Source organism: Cinclus cinclus, chromosome 20 (genome assembly GCF_963662255.1).
Source record: "Cinclus cinclus chromosome 20, bCinCin1.1, whole genome shotgun sequence".
NCBI lineage: Eukaryota > Metazoa > Chordata > Aves > Passeriformes > Cinclidae > Cinclus > Cinclus cinclus.
In genome coordinates this window covers 12,212,536-12,228,184 of record NC_085065.1, presented here as the reverse complement: position 1 = coordinate 12,228,184, position 15,649 = coordinate 12,212,536, and the positions used below count along the sequence as shown (strand labels likewise).

The window sequence follows — 15,649 nt, the reverse complement described above, 5'->3', positions numbered from 1 at the left end:
CCTACTCCCAGCGCTGCTTATGGTGCCAGGCCTTGAGAGGAGCAGAGCCCACTGGTGCTCAGCACAGGGCTGGCAGAGGAGCTCCCGCAACCCCCAGTCCCACAGCTGGGCAGGGACCAGCAGACAGCAGCAGGTCACAGTGGTGGCTGACGTTCAGCACACCCACAGTGTGCCAGGAGCTGGGCTTTCCCACACAGAATTCCCTCTGGAGTGTGCCACCCTCCCCTCTGTAGACACAGGCACTTTTGATGAGGGTGACTGAACGCTCGCACATCCTCCAGGGCAGGGCAGGTATGAGGGGCTGGGGCAGGACATGGCATGGCCATGCCTGTGACCTCCCAGCCGCCACCACTAGTTCCCAAACACCCCCTATCCCAGAACGGCACCAGCTCCAGCACAGGGCAATGCCAGGCGAGGGGCCCGGTGGGCATCTGTCCTGCAGGGGCTCAGTGCCTCCAGAGACCCGAGCTTGGGAAGGCCGGCAAAGGAAGGAGACAGCGAGGACACTCTATGCTGCTTTCAGCGGAAGCCATATGGAGCCAGAACCATGGGCATGCCATGTCTGCTGGGGGATGGGAACCCCGCAGCACAGAGGGGAGGGGGGCACACAGTGCCTACCTGCCTTGGCAGCCACCGAGGGGCACAGGAATGCCTGGAAACTGGAGGCGCAGAGCTCGCTGACTGTCCCCATGCTGCGGGGGTCCCACGCAGGATGCCACCAGCTCCAGGAGGGCAAGGCAGGGACAGGCAGAGATCAGGCAGGAGCAGGCAGAGAGGCCAGGCAGGTGTGTGTGGCTGAGCAGCGGGCTCCCCGGTACTAGGCAGGTAGCCGGTACCCAGGGCAGCGGCCCGGTATTGTGGAGCAGGCAGGGAAGCCGGAGCGCTCCCGGCTCTGGCTGGAGCTGGCTCTGGTAGGGGAGCTCTAGCCGCAGGAGCCCACGCGCCAGCCCCAGCCAATCCCCGCCGCACCGGCACACCAGCCCGTGCCACCGCCAGAGCCCCAGCGGGCGCCTCAAAGCCACTTAGAGGACGAGGAGTTTGGGAAGTTCCCGGCAGCCCCCCGGCCAGGCTGCCTGCCCCCCGGCAGCCCCCCTGGCCCCGCAGGGGGCTGGCAGCGGGGTATTTTTAGAGTGGTTTTATCCCTCCGTATTAGAGCATTAAGCATCAGGAGCCGGCGGTCGCATAGCAACGAGCGCCGCACGGAGGAAGGTGCACCCAGAGAAGCGCGGCGGTGCCAGTGTGGGGGTGCCACCACGGCCCCCACTCCTGGGACACGGGGCCCGAGTCTCAGCCCTGACCCAGCCTGACAGGCTCAGCCAGCCCAGTGTGCCAGCACAGACACCAAGCCCCAGCTGTGCCCCAGAAGCACTGCCCAGTCTTCTGCGGCCCTGGTGTGTGGGCGCTCCTGCAGCAGGAACTGGGGGGTCTTGCCCTGGGATCCCGGGACAGCTGTGGAGCTGCGTAACCCTCCCACCCTCCAACCCCACGGGCACTGAGCAAACCCAAACCGGACTGACAGCTCCTTTCCTCAAAGCAGGAGCGATCTTGAGCACAGGGCACGGCCCTGAGTAACAAACCCCAGGGCCTGTCAGGGCAGGAGCAGCTCGACAGCTCTGCTCCCCACCCCAGCATCCACTGGGATCGCTGAGCCAAGAGTAACTTGAGCGGGGCAGGCAGTGGGGAAGGGCACCCTGGCAGGCAGGAGCAGTCCCTGATCCTGAGAGCAGTATGACTGCAGAGAGGAGGGCAGAGTAGAGAAGGGCAGCTGACAGGGCTGCGAGGGCAGCCAGGCACTCACTGCTGATGTGACTGACCTTCTGCTTTCAACACCACTTCCCTTTTCCCAGGGGCCAGAGCAGTGGTTGCCACATCACCAGGAGGCAAAAGGGCAGGCGAAAGGAGCCGGGGCACATGGGAAGCTGAACTGGGCACGTGCTGTACAAGCACCTGCCTAGGCCCGGACTGGCATCTGGAGAAACCCCTGTGTGGCACAGGCACGTGGGTCTGTGACTGGGACAAGGCAGGGCCAGGTGGCATCTCCCACACACAGTGACCTGGATGCCTGGCCCAGTCCTTGCACACTGTCCAGGTCAGGTGGGGTGTTCACAAAACATAGCTACAGCCCTGACATGACTGCAAGTGTCAGCACCAGGGCTCATTGTTCTCCACTCCAAACACCTCAGGGGAGGAACTGGATAAGTGCCTCTGCCCGAGCCCCTGGCTCTGCTCTCCAAGCCTGGTGCTACCCCTGCACTCCCTCTCTGCCTTTGACCTGCAAGTCCATCCCTGAGCTCTGTCGAAGAGCTGCTCCCCAAGCTGGGCCCAGCAACTTGCCCAGGCTGACCTTACACAGTGCAAGGGAAGGGGCTGGGGCCTCAGCAGCAGCTCCCCCAGCAGTGTTCCCTGGTGCCCAGTTTCTGGTCCTCAGGGACATGCTGCGGGGTCCCAGGATGCTTCCAAACAGCAAAGCCTGTGCCAAAGGGCTGCCAGCACCCATTGGCACAACAGGACTTTGCAGGCTGTTGGTGAGGAGGGCAGGGACCACCTGGGTGAGGAGTCCCTCAGCCAGCCTGCTGCAGACCTGGCAGCCTACCCTCCTCTGGGGATCCCCACACCTTACACAGCCCACCCTGCTATCACACACCCATCCTGCCCCAGAGAGCAAGGCCCCCCAGGCACAAGCTGCTTTGCTGGAGGCTGCATCAGCCCTGCTTAGAGAAATCCCTTAATCCCCAGGCCAGAGTGAGCAGTAATCTCTCGGGTGCAGCGGGATTACCAGCACTGCCCAATCCCCCTCTCCCTGGGGCCAAGCCTGAGCCGTGGTGGGGCCCAGCTCAGGACATGGTGCCAGGACAGGACTGCACTCCCCTCATCTGCTCACCAACACTGCAGCTCGGCAAAGCAGGAGCAGCCAGGACGGTTCCCTGCCAGGACACCTCTTCCCCATGGTCCAGAAGCGGCTGACCCACACCACTGCTCTTGGTCAGTTCTGGTCTGGGATGGGTTCTCACCGCTATTCCCATGGGGAATAACTGGGAAGGGGGTGGGAGTGCAGCCCTGGCAGGAGCAGGGGGAGCATACATCTGTGCCGCCAGCTGCTCGCCCTGGGATTTGCTCTCTGCTGAGGCAGACGGCTGGAGAGAGGCCATGAGCCATGGGGCAGACACTGCTGTCAGCACAATCATACCAGAAAGAGTCTCCCCATCGGTTCCCACCACGCTACAGCCTTGGCACAATGTTCTTGGTTAAACCAACTCAGCTGAAGGGCTCCAGGGCAGCTGTGGGTTGTGCTGACCCCAGCCCAGGAGCAGTGCTGGGGATGGAGGTGGCTGTGTACTCCCTGTGTCCACTGCAGCAGAATGAGCGGGACATTTCTAATGCTGAGCCATGACCCGGGATGTGTTCCAGGTGATTCCGAGAAGCACCCAGAGGCTGCTGGCAGAGCTGCTCCCCACAACGCTCTCCTGCTAATGGGCTCTGTCTGACAACACCCGAGCCAGGCCGCAGCCGCCGGCACCTTCCTTATCTCACTCAGCGAAGTCCTCGCAGCCAAGCACAGTCACTTCTGGGGTGGAACAGCAGCTCCTAATCGGCTGCACAGCTGGGCAGGAAACCGGCCCTGAACCAGCACTGCCGGTGGTGGCACTTCACTGGCACCAGCTGCTCCCTGAAAGAACGGGCACCAGCACCAGGGTCACGGCCTCAGATCCCACCAGACTCCAGGCTCCCCTCAGCAAGGTCCCTGCTCGAGGCAAAACCACCTCCCGACACACGGGACCTGCCCGGGAGACACCGGGCACAGGCAGGGCCTCCCTGCCCAGTCCCGGTCCTCTGCACTGGGAGAGAACGCTCTGCGGGCGCGGAGGGCAGAAGGAAGCGGGAGGAAAACGCACGGGCATGAGAGGGGAGACCTTACATCCCCTGAGCCACCGTGGGCCACCGTGGGAGCGGGTGCAGTGCCCAGGCCGGGGGGTTGTGACACTCAGCAGGCCCCATCAAGGCGAAGCCGCGCTGAGCTCTGCGGGGCCGGGGGCAGTGCCGCGGGAGCACCTGAGCGAGGGCGAGCAGCCGGCGGAAAGCGTGCGGGCAGCGGGCTCCGGAGCTCCCAGGGCAGTGCCGCCGGCCCCGCGACTCGCCCGGCCCCGCGCTGGCGGCGGGCACCAGGTACCAGTTCCGCCCGGCGCTTCCTCCTCCGCCGCAGCTCGCACGATGCCGCCAAGGCCGCGCCGCTCTGTCACCTGCAGGCACAGGTCCCGCCGCCGCCAAATCCCCGCCCGTCCCGGAGCCACCGCCCCCGGTCCTGCACCTGGGAGCGGCCCGGCCCAAACGCGCCCCGCCCGGCAGAGTCGCCGCCGCCCACCGGAGACCACGGGCTATCCCGGCACCTCGCCGCGGGCCAGGTGGGTGTCGCAGAGCCCCCCGCCCACCCCCGGCCCGTACTGACCGCAGCCGCCGCCCTCCTCCTCCTCCATCCCGCCGCCGCCGCCGCCCCGGCCCCGCCCGCGTGACGAGCGCGCCGCAGCCGCCACGGCCGGCACCACGTGACACCGGGGGCGGAGCCACGCAGGCCCCGCCCTCCCGGTGCTTCCCCCCCCCCCCAAAGCGCTCGCCCCTCCGCTCGCAGCCGCTCCGGCCCGAGTGACGAACACCGGGATTTATTCCATTCCATCCTTCAATGCCCGGAGCCCCGGCGGCAGCGCTCCGGCCCCGCAGGGAACCCCCCGGTGCCCCCCGCGCCAGCGCGGGGCCAGACCGGCGGGGGGGGGGCGGCTTTCCGTGCAGGGGATGGAGGTTCATGGATGAGGAGAGGAGAAGAAGGTCGGCGTCGGTAACGCCGGGAAGGGGAGGAACAGCAGCACGGAGCAACAGGGATGGGCTTGAGGCACTTGCCAGGGGCCCCCGCAGGTGCGGGCTGAGGGAAGGAGGGCAAGAGGCACGGAGAAGCTGACGAGGAGCCTGGCCGAGGCAGGCTGGAGGCAAGGCAGAGGGGGCAGGCTCCTCTGCAGCTGGAAAAGCAGCTCCCCGAAGGAAAAGGCACAAGCCCAGGGCTGCGGTGTGTTCCCTCCCCTCTGAGCGTGGTCCACCAACAGCTCCCAGGACTGTGCTGCCCTCCGTCCTTGACCTGGAACTGCTCCCTGAGCAGTCGGGGATGCAGATCTCAACCTGTGAGGCAAAGAGCAATGTCAGCCCCCACCAGGCTGCCACCCCTCCACCCCCAGGTTCGCTGTGCACCCGGGCTCACTTACCTGAGAGCCGGTAGCCCAGGCTGGCCATCTTGGCAGGATGTGACATCAACCAGAAGTTGCGCTTGTTCTGTAACTTCTGGAACGGATTTGAGTCTCTCCTCCGCTCCTGCTTCATCTTCTTAATTTTCTTTACCTGTGCAGAGGTAGGAGAGCGCTCAGGTCTGAGTGCAGAGGCCCCAGCCCTGTCCCACCTGCCCCAGCCCAGTACCCACCTTTCCTTTATCAAACTCCTGATCCCACTCATCAATGACGGTCCTGCTTTGGGCCAGCGCAGTGTCCCGGATGGCATCCTGGCTCACGGCCGAAATCTCGCCTTGCCAGGTCAGGACTGCAGAGCAACAAAGTCAGCAGAAGGACGCAAGGCTGGAGCCCCTTGCTCCAGCTCCCCACCCTGTGCTGCCCCAACAGGCCCGTGCCCAGGTGCACCTGCATAGTTGCAGGAGCACTCCCTGCCTGCACTGGGGGAGCTCAGGCCCTGGCAGAGCTCCGGGGGCTCTGCCCCCAACCAGGGCTTAGGGCAGGGGGGCTGCACGGCTGTTTGCCTGCCCAGGTGAGTCAGGATTACCTTGTTTGCCGTAAGCCCTGTCCAAGGAATTCTGGAGCAGCTTGCCCACCACGCTGGACTCCTGGTCCTCAGGGGCTTTGCCAGCCCAACTACTGGCCACAGGGCTCAGGGCACCCAGGGAGTGCCTCTCATCCCCAGTCTGGTTGTCACTGAGACATGCAGCCACTGAAGAAACAGGCAGGGTGAGGATTAGCCAAGAGGAGCTACCATGTCCCTCCCTCTCCAAAGCAGATCTCATCCCAGGAAACACCATTTGGACAGACAAGGTCCTGATTGTTGAGCGTTTGGGCACACAAGTGCCTGTCCTGGGGGTCACTCAAGGGATCTGTCCCTACTTCCTCCTCCAGGACACAGGCAAGGGCTCCTGGGCTCTCCCTCAGGAGCAGCAGGCAGGCCTGGGACAGGGCAACCCAGTGCAAAGGGCAGGACAACAGGCACTGCCAGGCAGCTGTGGGAGCAGCAAGCACTGGGAATGGCACAGCAATGCTCCAAGGGGGCTCTCAGGCCGACAAGCTGCTGGCTTGGCCCTGCCAGGCACCAGACAGAGCACAAGGTCACACCTGGGGTGCTGGTGGTGGTGGCAGGGACAGTGTTGGCAGCCACGTTGCTGAGGCTTTCCATCCACTTGCGTTTGCGGTGCTTGTGCTCTCCAGCCTCCATGCTCTGATGTGTCTCACAGGGCTCTGGCTCAGCTGTCCTGGAACTGGGGAAGGCAGCAGGGTCAGCTCACTCCAGCCAGTGGGACAGTCTGAGCTTTCCACAGAACAGCAGGCCACAGAGACACCTGCACTGCACTCAGGGACAGGTGAACCCACCCACAGCAGGTGGATGCTTCAGATGGATGCATGCTGAGTGCATCCCACCTGCAGAAATATGAGAAGCCCCCAACCACAGCCTGGGGAACCTCAGGCTCTCACATGCCCTTGTCCCTCACCTGTCCAAAGACACCACCCCAGAGCTGCACTCTTCTGTCTTCTTCAAAGGCCTGTCTTTGCTCCTATTCTTCTTCTTCTTCTTCCTCCTGAGAAGGAAAGTTGGCTCCATGCCCAGGTCAATACTGGGCTCTGGCACATGTTGCTTGGGCCCACTCTTCATGTCCTGACAGACCAGACCATGGCCAAGACCCTTGTCTGCCACATCCTTCCCCATGACAGACATGAAGTCCCCTGGAGAGGCAATTTTCTTCTTGGGGAGCCTGGAGTCTTTATCAATGAAGTCCTTCTGAGAGCCAATGCTCTCCTTCTTGGGGGGCCTGGAGTCCTTGTCCTCGAAGCCCTCTGGAGAAACAATTCTGTCCTTCTTGGGAGGACTGGAGACTTCATCCATGTCCTTCACAGCCACAGTACAAGGGCTCCTGTCTGTGCTACGATGCTTCCTCTTCCGACGCTTCTTTCTGAAGGAACCCTCTGGCTCCAGCTGGCCAGATCTTGCCTCCCTGCTACCAGAAATAAGGTGGTGTGAGGTGTGGGCAGTGGAACCATGGGTCTGCAGGGAAGCTGGGAGCTGAGCGGGCAAGTTGAGCATGAAGCTGAAGGCAGATTTCCTAGGACTGGGAAGTTCAAGAGCAGATGAGGACAGGCTGAAGAACAGAAGAGAAGTTGATCCCAAAGCCTGGAAACCCCTCTCTTCCTCCCTCCCCTGAGGTGCAGAAGCACAACACCCAACTGCTGCCATCTTGTCCACAAAACTGGAATCAGATGCTGCTTTGCAAGCACTCACAGGTCCCTGAGCAGACCAGGAAAGAGTGGGTGCTGCTGCACCCACATGCTGCTGGTGAAGGCTACAATGGAGACCCAGAGCAAGACTTGGACCAGGCTGGTGCCTCCTGATCCCATGGGACATTAGTACGGGGTCAGGGCCTGCAAAGCTCCCTCCCACTCTGTGCTGAAGTCAGCTCCTCTCAGAGCTGGAGCAAGCCCTGCCAGCCCTAGAGAACAGAAAAGCTGGCTGCAAGGCCACACAAATACCCCGTGGAGCACCCAAGGCTGTGACTAGCCTTCCTGTCCCATGGGAGCAGTAGCACTGCTTACCTGGACTTGCCCAGAGGCCCAGGAGTGGAGTCAGGATGGATGGTGGCTGAAGGCTGGGATTGTGCTTGGTGGTCACTCACACTCACCTTCTGAGAGGGTCTGCCCTGCAGTTATTGACATAAATAAAACGCGCTGGTCTAACACTGTGGTTTCCATGAGCCAAGAGAAAAAGGGGAGCCAAGAGAAAGGGGAGGAGAAGAGACACAGGCAGGAACAGGGAAGTGCGGGGTGGGAGAAACAGAAGTGTGTTCAGTTAAAAGAACAAAAGAAAAAAGAAAATAAATAAAGCCGTGGAACCCCAGTGCACCCTCCTGAGCCCACTCACTGCCTGCAGAGGGGCACTCCCACACCCTCCTGCTGTGCCATCACCCCCCTACCACTGCCCCAGGGGACAGGCAACCCCCAGAAGGTGCCAAGGCCCTTCTGGTGCAGTTACCCCTCTGTCCCAGGCAAGGAGACAGGAGTCATGTCCTGCATCACTCAGGGATGTGGACAACCATAGGGTCTGGTCCCACACCCCAACCCAGAGAGAGGGGAGAGCAGCCATCACAGTCCTGGGTTAGGAGCTGTGATACACAACCTGTTTAGAAGGCACAAGATGTCAACTGGAGTCTCTGGAAGCTCAGACTCACCTTTTTGGCTGACAGCACTGGTTTCTTAGCCAGCACTGGTGCCATGGTGCTGCCCCACTCCAGTGTGGCACTGCCGAGCAGGGAGGGTTTCACAGTGGCTGTCCCACAGCTTTTGGGGGCAGCCAGGTCAGAGTCTTTAGGGACAGACAGCTTGGTGCCAGGGCCAGCGGGGAGGTGGGTGCCTGAGTCCCTTCCCTGAGAGGCACAGAAGCTGCTGGAATTGCTCTTGGCCTTGTGGGTCTCATTGGCCAGCTGCCCTACTGTGCTGTCCCAGGAATCCTTCTGCAGGGTCCTGGCCATCGCTCCACTGGGCTCCTGACTGCTCTTCAGCAGCTTGGATGAGGTAGGTGGCTTCTCACTGGCTGAGCCCTGTGGAGGCAGCCCTGCTTTGGCCCCGCTCATGGTGCTGGTGGCATGGAAGCCTGCTCTGGGCATGCCAGGTGTCTGTGGCTTCTTGGGCCTCTGGACTATGTCACAGCCCAGTGGTGTGGCCTCATGGGTGGCTTTGTGGGGCAGTTTGGATGATGGGGTCTGAGAGGGTAGCTTTGATAGAGCAATTCCATTTGTCAGCTTTGATCCCATCCCAAGGAAGCTGCGGGCGACAGGGACGCCAACATCACCTGGGCCTGGCAGCCCCTTCCCCAGCAGCTTGTCTTGCTTCTAGACAAGGAGAAAGAGAAGCTCAGTGAGGAGAGTCAAGGAGACACAAGACACAGTGATACTACCTTCTCCATGTCCAGCCAGGATCCCTGGGTGCAGCAGGATCAGGATCTCTCCTGTACAGCACCCTCCCACTCATCCACCTCCCGTGGATGCAGCCCCCAGTGCCCGTGGAGCAGCAGCTCCTGGGAGCACCAACCCTCAGCACTCACCGGGCCCATGGGTGGCACAGACAGGGCCCCGTTCATCTGAGTTTTCTTCATTAGCTTGGAGTCACTGCCAGTGCAGCCGGGGAGGCCAAAGGCAGCCGTGGCCATGGGCCCGGCTGAGCTCTTCCTGGGGCTGCACAGCCTGGGAAGGCAAAGCACAGCCGTGGGAATGTAGGTGAGCAGCAGACACACATGAAGAGGGGAACCAGAGGCTCTGAGGAGGTGAAGTGCTACAGCAAACCATGAGAAGGGGCTGGACCACACCCTGCCACCCCCCACCCTGAGCAAACACACACACACACAGGAGCACTGGGGCTGCTTGGCAGGGGGAGGGCCAGGAGACACAGGGTGCCTCTTACCTCAGGTAGAACAGCACATAGGCCTGCTGGTTGAGAACCACCTTGATGTTGCTGGGGTGGACCTCATGGTCATTCATTCGATACCACTGCCCATTGCTGGCCTGTGGAAAGAGAATATGGGACGTGGTCAGGCTGTGTCCAAGAACAGGGTCAGGCTCTGGCGAGGGATCCTCCTGAGTAGCCGGAGACAGCACCCATAACCAGAGCTCCTCTCCCCAAAACCCACAGATGGCCCAGGGGCAGGCCAGGGAGCTCTGCCAGGGCAGACCTGCATGTTTCCTGCAGTGGAGCACAGTATGTGCCCTGTGTCCAGTACTCCACACCACCCATCCTGCCAAGCACTCTCCTTTCTGCACCCTGAAGGGACCCACAAGCACCTACCAGACCCCAGCCCAGACAGGGTCGCTAGGGAGCATCCCGGGCTCACCTTCACATAGCAGAAGTAGTGCCCTGCATTGCAGCTGTATCCAGAGTGCACCAGCACTGCATAGAGTCCATAGGTGATGGCATCACCCTTGGGTTCCGACATGTAAGGGCGGATGTCCAAGAACTCAGGGTATCCCACGTCCTGTGCAAAGAAAATGTCTCGGGAGCTGCATGGCTTTCTTGCTAGAGCAAATGCAGCTCTGCTGTGCTACAAGCCCCATCTCTCAAGGGAAGGGACATGCCCTCCCCAGGCAGAGACTGTGGTGAGGAAGATGTCAGGATGAACCCAACTTCCTCCACTGGGAGCAGTGGGGAATGGCTCCAGGACTGCACCAGGACCACCTCCTGCCCTGCTCAGGGGGCAGGACCTTGGGCCAGGACACAGCCCTGGCTGTGAATCACTGAACACTCACCTTGGTGATTTTCCTTCCACCTGAAGAGCTGCAACTGCCAAAGCGTTTCAGTGAAATTGTGAGGACGTTGGAGGCTCGGTGAATGGTGAAACGCTTGCTGGCTGGCACTTTCTTCCTGCACCTGCCCAGGAAAAGCTCAAGCTATTCCAGCTGTTCCAACATCCAGAGAGTTGCCCGCCCTGGCCATACAGCAATGGCAAACACGATGGGAATGGTGCTGCTGACACCAGGCACTGCTCCAGACATCTCCCCATGGCCATGCCTGCTGGCCCAGCTCCTCCTTTGAACACAAGGGAGCTGGGGAGCAGCAGACTTCATCACAGGCTTCCATGGCCCTGTACCTCATGGTTTAGCTACAGAGCAGGTACAGAAGCCCTCCCATACCGTGGCAGCCTTCCCACCAGCCCCCCAGCACCCCACACTCACATGCTACACCTGTAAGCGTTGTCCCCACCCAGCTGCTCTGGCTTCACAAACAGCTCCAGGGCCCGCACAATATTTGCAGCTCGCTGCAAGGACAGGGTGGAGGTCAGGGCATGGGGGCCTGTCCACACCGCAGCCCCACTCCCTGCAGAGGCACTAGCCCCAGGAGAGAGCACACAACACAGGGCTGCAGGCTGCTCTGCCCCACACCACTGCCAAGTCTGCACAGAGGAGTCAGGGCTCACATCTGGGCAACAGGTACTGCTCTGAGACAGGGAAGGAGGTGCAACAGCAGGACCTGCTTTCCCTCCTGCCAGCACCGTGTCTGCAGGTTAAGGAGCCTCAGAGCAGGAACATCCCCCTCCAGAGCAGAGACCCCCATCCCCATCCCTGCAGCAGTACCTCGACCTCCAGTGTCACATCCAAGTAAGGGTCATAGGTGTCCGAGACTGTCCTGCACTCCAAACATTGCACTGCAAAAGGAAGAGCCATGAGCACAGCCTGGCAGAACGCCAGCACCTTCCACATCGCAGCGCAGCATAGACAGCTGCAGTGTCCCCCCAGTCCAGGTCTGGGCTCTGGGATGCCAGCACCAGGACTGGCAGCCTTGCAGGGAGCAGGGCTGGCACACTCACTGTGTTGCTGGGTAGCTAGGGACATGGGTCCTTCTGCTGATGGCAGTGAGCTGGGGACCCACAGCTTGGGTCCCACAGTCAATGGCTTTTCTCATTGCCACAGCAGGGTCATGACCCACAAGTACTGCAGGACTGACCAACTGCAGCTCTGGGTAAGTTAAACACTCTAAGCCATTTTCCCAAAGGGCTTGACTGTCCAGGCCCAGGCCCAGAGTGCCAGTACTCACCACGGGACCGCAGGTAACCACCGAAGATCTGGTGAACCAGAGTTGTGGCCTGGGTCTGGCGATCCAACCTACACAGAGACAGCAGCACCAGATCTCACACTGCAACAGCCACCCCTGTGGGACCCCTCAGGACAGCCCCCTCCATGCTCTGGCCAGTGGCTGGACTGTGGAGCCCCAGGGGCAGAGGGAAGGCACATCCCCTGCCAGACTGCTCTCCCTGTGTCACAGCTGAGGGATGACACCAGGCTCCTCTTGGAGAAGCAGAAGCTCCTGGTTGGAGCTCAGAGCTGGGTGCCAAGAGCAGAGACAGCACTTCCCAGGACAAAGCTGCCCGTTGACAGCCACAGGGATGGGGCTGAACTAGCAAGTAGGCCTGTGTCCCTCAGCAACTGGGATGCGATCCCAACCTGTAGCAGCCTCAGGATTTGGGGGCAGGACTGCAGCTATGCTGAGGTGGAGGAGTCAGCAGAAGGTGAACAACAGTCCAGAGCCCTGACCCTGAGGAGCAGAGCTGGACCCCACACCCGAGGCCCCTGGAGTCAGAACCTCCCCAGAATAAGGCTGACCTGGGGCACATGTTCACTCCACAGTCCACTCCCGTGAGTGCAGGGGACCAGCAAGGGAACAGCAAAGAGCAGTGATGGGCCAGCAGGCCCCACATACTTGGTGTAGCCATTCAGGCAGGCCTTCTGCATGGCATCGATGGTGTAACGCAGGAACTCGTGTGCATCCTCCTGCCTGCCGAAGCGCAAGTTATGGGAAATCTCTGCAAGAGAGGGAGGACTTAGCATGTGCTCCAACAGATGCCATCCCTCCCTGCCTTCCCTGGGGCAAGAACTCTGGGGTTTGAGTCCCCTCAACCCAAAGAAGATATCGCACTGATGTCATAGAGGAAGCCACTGGCAGCCCAAGAAGTCTCCAGGCACTTCGAGGCTCCATGAGTCATCTCAGTGGAGCTGTTTGCCAAAACATGCCCCAATCCCAACAGTCCTGCTCCCACATTAGTCATGGGGGGGCAACCCTCCTTACTCTTGAGGTCTCGGATGATGGAGAGTGGCTTTATTGCATTGCCGCTGTTGGCAAAAGCCTGTATCGTGTGGTTCTGCATAGTGCACATCATGCAGAAGCTTCCGTGGGCACCTGGAGCAGGAGAGACGACACGATGTTGGGGACAAGCCCAGGAGAGATGGAGAAGGACAGGGGATCTCTGGTCCAGCACAGCTCAGCCACGCTCAGTTTTCCCTATGAGCTTGACACTCCAGGACATGGGGACCATCTGATGCCATCCCTACCAGCACAGCCCATCACAGGAGCAGCCACAACAGCTCCCCAGATGAGAGAGCATTCACACTGATAGAAAACAGGTCCCAGGTATGCTCTGGACAAGTTCATGGGGTGGCCCTGAGGGGCAGATCCTGCTGGCAGTCCTATGGATGGGGTTGCAAGGTCTGTGTGTTCCTTGTGGTGACAGCTCAGAGCAGCGCCTGCCACACTGCTGTTTTGTGTCCCCACAGACAGGGGCTATTCAGGACCCACCAGCTGAGCCCCCAAGAAGCCAGCAGGCCCCACCGGGCCCATCTTTCTCCCATCTACACCCAGCAGAGACAAAGTCTCCCAGAGATAAAGATGCCAAGCTTGGGAACATTGCCACAGCCAAGAAAAGTGAGTAGGACTCAAGACCAGCCCCTTGACAGAGACACAGGCAGAAAGGAGCAGGGCAGGGAAGGAGAATCCTGATCTCTGCACTCCCTCACCAGAGCCAGGCACAGAGGTACTGAGCGCAGCACTGTGAGCAGGACAGGCAGATGCTGCTCCTCCCTCCCAGCCCCCTGAACCGGGGTCCCCACTCACAGGTGCGCCCATGCTCCCGAGACAGCAGGTAGTTGGTGAGTGGTGGTGTGTAGGTCAGGCACTGCAGCGCCGAGTTCAGGAAACAGGTGTTCCCCAGGTTACTGAGCCCGGCACCCACACGGTGGACCCGCTCCCACTTCATGGAGAGGCTCTGGGCTGGGAAGAGCACCTTCTGCGGGGCGGGGATGCCGTCACCCGCGGGCCTCGGCAGGGCATGGCTGTGTCCTGTGGGGAGCAGAGTCAGCCGGGGGTAGCAGCACAGGGGGGTCCCTTCACTCGCTCCACTTACCCTGGGGGTTCTGCGGCCGCTCCGGAAGGCTGCCGGCGGTGCCGAGCGGGCGGCGGAGGGCCTCGGCCCCGATGTGCTCGTACTTGCCCCGCAGGTGCTCCAGCTGCCCGGCCAGGCCGCGGCGGGCGGGCGCGAACTCGATGCGCTGCAGCAGCACGGAGCGGGCGGCGGCGGCCAGCGGCCGGCCCAGCTCCGCCGCCGCCTCCCGCCGCCCCGGCTCCAGCGCCTCCCGCAGCTTCTCCGCGATCATGGCCGAGGGCGGCCGGCTCGGCGGGCCCGGCGGCCGCGGCTGCGGATAGGGAGGAGAGGGGCGGCTGAGCTGGGGGTACCGGCCCGGCACGGCCACTCCCGCTGCGCTCCGGCTCTCCGAGCAACCGGGCACCGCCACGGCCCCCTCAGCAGGACCCTTGGCCTCCTCAGCGGGACCCTTTTCGCCCCCGCCGCCACACGCGGCCCGGCCGGTCCCGGCGCTCCGCTCCCCACGGGGGGCCCCGCCGGCAGGGCAGAGGAACGCGGCGGGACCCGGCCGCAGGTCCCGGCGTCCCCGGGCCCGTCCCGCCCGGCGCCGGCAGCGCTCACCATCCGGGTCCCGCGGCACGCACGTGTCTCCACTCCGCCACTCGCCCGCCGCCGGCACAAACTCCTTCCGTGCCGGGCCTGAGGGGCGGCTCCGCCTGTGCGCGGCCGCGGCGGCTCGCTGGGCAGGGCCCGGAGCCGGGCACGGCCCAGACCCGCTCACGCTCCGCCCCTGGCTCGGAGGAGCCGGCGGACGGACGAGTTCCGCCCGCCCGCTGCGAGCCCCGGCTGCTGAGGCAAAGGCGGCCGGTAAACGCCGCTCCCACAGCGGACGGGCCCGCGAGGGGATGTTTACACGCGGGACCGGCCACGATGCGGTACCCGGGTGGCGCCCCGGGCCCGCCCTGAGTCGTGGCCCCGCTCCCGGTCCCGTCGGATCCCGCCCTCGGCGCTGCCGGCGGTACCCGAAGCCGGGCCCGCAGCGGCTCTTCCCCTCCCCGTCGCGTTCCTTTCCCTCCGGCAGCCCCGCGGGGATCGCTCCTCTCCGCAGATGAGGAGGGCCGGGGGATCCGGCTTGGTCCAGAGGGGGCTGGGGGGATCCCGGCCGAACCGGAGCAGCGCTCCCCGCCCTTGTTCCCCCTTGCCCTGGAGCTCCCGACACGGACCCTCTGCGGGTACCGGAGCGGCTGCAGCGCCGGACGAGGAGACAGAAATCACGGCACAGGGACGACAGAGCCGGCGGCAAAACAAGTGGCGATATTGAAGTCAAAGACAGAGGAGCAGCAGCGACAGGAGCACAACGGGTACAGCCATACAGAGCGCCCGGGATGCGCGGTCGGGACTGAGTAAAGGTTGGGTTTTTTTTTTTTTCTTTTTCTTTCTTTTTAATTTTTCTCTTTAATATGTTGAAATTGCCCAGACTGGTCCAGTACGACATCTCAAACCTTACAGGGACACACAGCATGAAAACCCCACTGGCACAGGGCTGCAGGGAGCATTCCCGGCACGCTCCCAAAGCCATGGGTGCAGGTGCCAGTACCACGACAGCTCTGTGGCACACACCAGCATCGTTGGGGCATGGGGATGGCTCAGAGAACTTGGGGCCGAGGGGTGTGAGCGGGGCATTGGAGGGGACAGGTTTTCCTGCTGCCCTGCTGCCAGTTCCAGG

The 15,649-nt window shown here is 62.3% G+C and overlaps 1 protein-coding gene across 1 annotated transcript; it reads right to left on the bottom strand.

Moving 5' to 3' along the window:
* Positions 1-4,790: 4,790 nt before the first annotated feature.
* Positions 4,791-14,594, bottom strand: USP36 (ubiquitin specific peptidase 36). Its single transcript, XM_062506161.1, has 20 exons — positions 14,545-14,594; positions 13,966-14,254; positions 13,677-13,901; positions 12,855-12,965; positions 12,489-12,591; positions 11,826-11,893; positions 11,366-11,436; positions 10,967-11,049; positions 10,541-10,661; positions 10,129-10,269; positions 9,702-9,802; positions 9,346-9,484; positions 8,474-9,133; positions 7,842-7,945; positions 6,746-7,249; positions 6,372-6,514; positions 5,812-5,976; positions 5,459-5,574; positions 5,247-5,379; positions 4,791-5,163 (listed from the first exon to the last, which is right to left on the bottom strand). The coding sequence occupies exons 1-20, from the start codon at positions 14,545-14,547 to the stop codon at positions 5,159-5,161; spliced, it is 3,285 nt and encodes a 1,094-aa protein (XP_062362145.1). The 5' UTR covers positions 14,548-14,594; the 3' UTR covers positions 4,791-5,158.
* Between the last annotated feature and the right edge of the window lie 1,055 nt (positions 14,595-15,649).

What these genes read in the sequence shown, in the direction of transcription:
- USP36 (XM_062506161.1), bottom strand. An exon ending in TGGTTACCTGCGGTCCCGTG is followed by an intron (nt 11,437 to 11,825) that starts GTGAGTACTGGC and finishes TTCCTTTTGCAG; the next exon opens with TGCAATGTTTGGAGTGCAGG. An exon ending in AGGAGTTTGATAAAGGAAAG is followed by an intron (nt 5,380 to 5,458) that starts GTGGGTACTGGG and finishes ACCTCTGCACAG; the next exon opens with GTAAAGAAAATTAAGAAGAT.